Source organism: Vigna radiata, unplaced genomic scaffold, assembly GCF_000741045.1.
Source record: "Vigna radiata var. radiata cultivar VC1973A unplaced genomic scaffold, Vradiata_ver6 scaffold_356, whole genome shotgun sequence".
In the NCBI taxonomy this organism is placed as follows: Eukaryota; Viridiplantae; Streptophyta; class Magnoliopsida; order Fabales; family Fabaceae; genus Vigna; species Vigna radiata.
In genome coordinates this window covers 253424-257082 of record NW_014542189.1, presented here as the reverse complement: position 1 = coordinate 257082, position 3659 = coordinate 253424, and the positions used below count along the sequence as shown (strand labels likewise).

The 3659-nt window shown below is 40.3% G+C and overlaps 1 protein-coding gene across 1 annotated transcript; it reads left to right on the top strand.

The window, feature by feature from the left end:
• The first annotated feature begins 553 nt into the window (after positions 1–553).
• On the top strand, positions 554–2266 carry LOC106779223. The gene is made up of 2 exons (XM_014667293.1): positions 554–869; positions 1083–2266. Exons 1-2 carry the CDS (start codon positions 554–556, stop codon positions 2264–2266), a joined length of 1500 nt encoding a protein of 499 aa, XP_014522779.1.
• Positions 2267–3659: the final 1393 nt, after the last annotated feature.

Here is a 3659-nt window from a genome sequence, read left to right as displayed (position 1 = left end):
AATAAGATGAAATTGTCAACCCCCAACAACTCCATTCATCCATAGTCTTTTTCGTCAATTGAATCAAATACATTGCATGTTTATTTTCTGTCGTTTCATTCACAACAATTAATTTTTCTATACAAGTCTTACGATTTTGATTCACACGAATGATAAGGCCTTTCGAGTCTCTTGGGAAGAACGATATCGGGCTTTACGATTATATTACTTGAACGATCTGGTACACTTGCCAGTGAGTGAACAAGTTTTTGGCGCCGTTGCCGGGGACTTGAAGTTATTTTTAGTAGTGTGAATTGATTGACATTTGACTTGTTTGTAATTATTTGTTTTTATTCTGTTTTGTTTTATTTTCTGTAAAAGTGCTTTGAGGGTGTGTTTCTTGTGTATGCAGGAAACAATACACACTAAAAGCAGAAAAGACCAGCAACCTCTCTTGGAAGGACTCTTAGAAAGAAGAAGGAGGAAAGTTAGACGCCCTGCAAGTGAAAACTTTCCTTCTCTTGAAGAACTTTTGAACTCTTTATTTGAGACCTCTGCACAGAATATTGAGGAGATGGCAGACCAACCTCCTCCTAGGCGCACACTTGGAGACGCATCCAACATAGTGGGTCCTATGAACTTTAACAACATAGCTTTGCCTGCAGACAATGCAACCAATATGGTTATGAACCCTGCTCTTATTAAGCTTGTTCAGAGTAATCAGTTTCACGAAATGTTAAATGAAAATCCATATGATCAATTAACCACTTTTAGCGAGATTTGGAACACCGTGAAGATAAATGGAGTCTCTGACGACAGGGTTAGACTCAATCTGTTTCCTTTCTCTCTTGGAGGAAACGCCAAAGCGTGGTTGCATTCGTTCGAGGAAGGTACATTCAGACACTGGGATGCATTGGCAACAAAATTTGTGAACAAATTCTTCCCGCCAACCAAGATTAATCAAGGGAAGTTGGAGATCTCTTCATTCAAACAAGGAATGGAGGAAACTCTGGGTCAAGCATGGGACAAATTTAAAGGCTTGTTAAGAAAGACTCCTGTCCAATGACTTGATAAGACTTCGTACTTACTTGCCTTCCTTGGAGGCCTTCATACTCAGTCTAAAATGATGTTAGATGCTTCCGCTGGAGGCAACATAAATACCAAGACTGAAGATGAGGCATATGAATTGATCGAGAGGATGGCCATGAGTAAAGTGGTACATAGTGAGAGAGGCGCGCAGAAAGGAGGACTTTTGTATCTCCTTGCTAATGATGCAATGGCGGGCCAAAATCATCTCCTGACCCAGAAATTGGACAAGCTAACAAAGATCCTCGCTGAATTTCCAATAGGGGTAAGGAATGTTTCCCAGACTCAACAACTTTGCAATTTATGTGGTGGCGACCATATCAATGGTCAATGTGCTTTCCCTGAGGAGTTGCAGCAGGATGTTAACTACATTGGAGCCCAGTTTCAGTACAAGCAAGGTGCTTTCAACCAAGGTAGCTCCAGCCAAGGTTGGAAGAACCACCCTAGTGTAGGGAAAAATCAGAACAATTCGTCTGGACCTATAGGAGGCTTTCGGCAGCAACAACCATCACCTTTATGGCAGCAAGTGAGCAACTTGACTAAGACAGTCAGAGACCTTAGTCATAGATTTGATAAATTCTTCAAAGTCTATGAGTGTCACCTAAATAGTAACCAGGCCAGCTTCATATCATCGGAGTCGCAGATTGGCCAGCTGTCTAAAACGATAGAAACCACCGAGAAGAATCAGTTTAGGGCTAATAATGATGTTAACTCTAAGGATGAGTGCAAAGATATTCTTACAAGCCATAAAAGGAAGGCAGAAGGGGAGCCAACTGATTTTGAAAACAATGAAAAAGGAAAGGAGGAGATGATGAGTGCTAATGAAGTCAATGAGAAAGGAAGCAGTGAAGATGAAATTGAACTCACTGATGAAGAAGAGGATCTTGAAGAAGACGTTATTGAGCCAAAAAAGGAAGGAGTTGAATTCACTGAAGAAGAAGAGGAGTTTGTAGTTCAACCTCAAAAGATGAAGCATCCACCTAAAGTGGAAGATCCAGGATGTTCAACAATCTCATGTGTTCTGAATGAGTGTGATGTAGGGGAAGCCATGATAGACTCTGGAGCTAGCATTAATATATTACCCAAGTATTTCTTAACAAAGTTCAGAGGACTAGTGTTGAAACCATCTAGTGTTATTGTGACGATAGCAGATGGATCCATGGCAAAACCAATTGGTATGGTGGAGGATGTTATTGTGTGAGTGGAGCAGCTTGAGTTCTTAGTTGATTTTATTGTCATGGATGTGGACAATGATGAAGAGATTCCTATGATTTTGGGAAGACCTTTCATGGCAACGTCGAAATTGAAAGGCAATTGAAAAGCATTGAGCTCAAAAGTTGTGAAAGAAAAATACACGAGAAAAAGAAAAGAAAAGAAGAAAAAGCATGAAGATGGGCTCAATGCAAAAGAAAAGGGAAAAAGTTGGGAATAAGTGAGATTGGTGAGGAAGAGAGTTGTACTTAAATGTTGAATACTATGGTAGCTCTCTTAACTCAAGGATTTTGCATTCCAGAAAAACCAATTTTTCTTGTTAGCCCAACCTCATTACAAGCCTTGGAAAAGTCCTTTTGATGAAATTTGCATGTAAGAAATTTGGTTCTTTTACATGAATGGTAATTTTGTTTCATGTGACTTGTGAATGATAGAATGTTGGAGTGTTACCCTAAACACTTGAGTGATTGAGTGAAACACTTGCCTGCTCAGAATTGTTGAAATTCATGATTGCATCTTTGCTTAGTGGATTGATAATTCATAATGTGTAACATCTGTTGAAAAACTTGTGAACTGAACTGAATTGGAAGCATGTATGTATCTTGATTTGATTTCACTGAAGATCTGTAGTTGAGTAGTTCTTGTCATATACTTTAAGAATGTTGAACCAATGGATGAAATAGTAGAAAGCCAAGCTTTGTTTTGTTTGCTGTTTTGTTTTGTTTGCTTGAGGACAAGCAAAGTTCTAAGTTTGGAGTTGTGATAACAATTGAGAAATAGTTATTTTCATGTGTCATTTTAGACCAAATTACACCCTTTAAGACTTAGGATGAGCTTAGAATCAAGTAAAACACAATAAATGAGTCAGTCGAGAGTCAAAAGCTGTCTTTAGCGATGTTATGCTTGTTTTGCATTGTTTTGAAGCTATTTTGATGAAAGTGAAGATGGGGACTGAAGATGAAGGTCTTAGACTCAAGACAGAAGAAGAAAATTGAAGAAAAAAAGAGTCTACGAACCGTCCGACAGCAAAGTTGCACCACTGGGTGCTCTAGAGCGAGGAGGAGGTACTTGGCGTGGACGCTGGGCGGATTTGCGTTTAGAGGCAAACCGCTAGGCGGTGGCCCCCTGCTGCCGGGCGGTGGCGCGATTAAGGGCAAACCGCCGGGCGACATAAGTGTGCCGTCGGGCGGTTGTCCGCTGGGCTTGGGCCTGTTTTCTGTGACGCTCCTCAGCCATAAATAGCCCTGTTACGATTTCATTCTCATTCCTTTGACAGAAGAAGGCGACCATACCTAATTTTCACTCTCTGGAGAGGATCTCTTGGATGCTTAGGCTCCTTTTCATCTTATCTAGGGTTTGCTTTTCCATTCTTCCATTATTTT

What these genes read in the sequence shown, in the direction of transcription:
- LOC106779223 (XM_014667293.1), top strand. Translation starts at nt 554, where the DNA reads ATGGCAGACCAACCTCCTCCTAGGCGCACACTTGGAGACGCATCCAAC. An exon ending in GTTGCATTCGTTCGAGGAAG is followed by an intron (nt 870 to 1,082) that starts GTACATTCAGAC and finishes CCTTCCTTGGAG; the next exon opens with GCCTTCATACTCAGTCTAAA.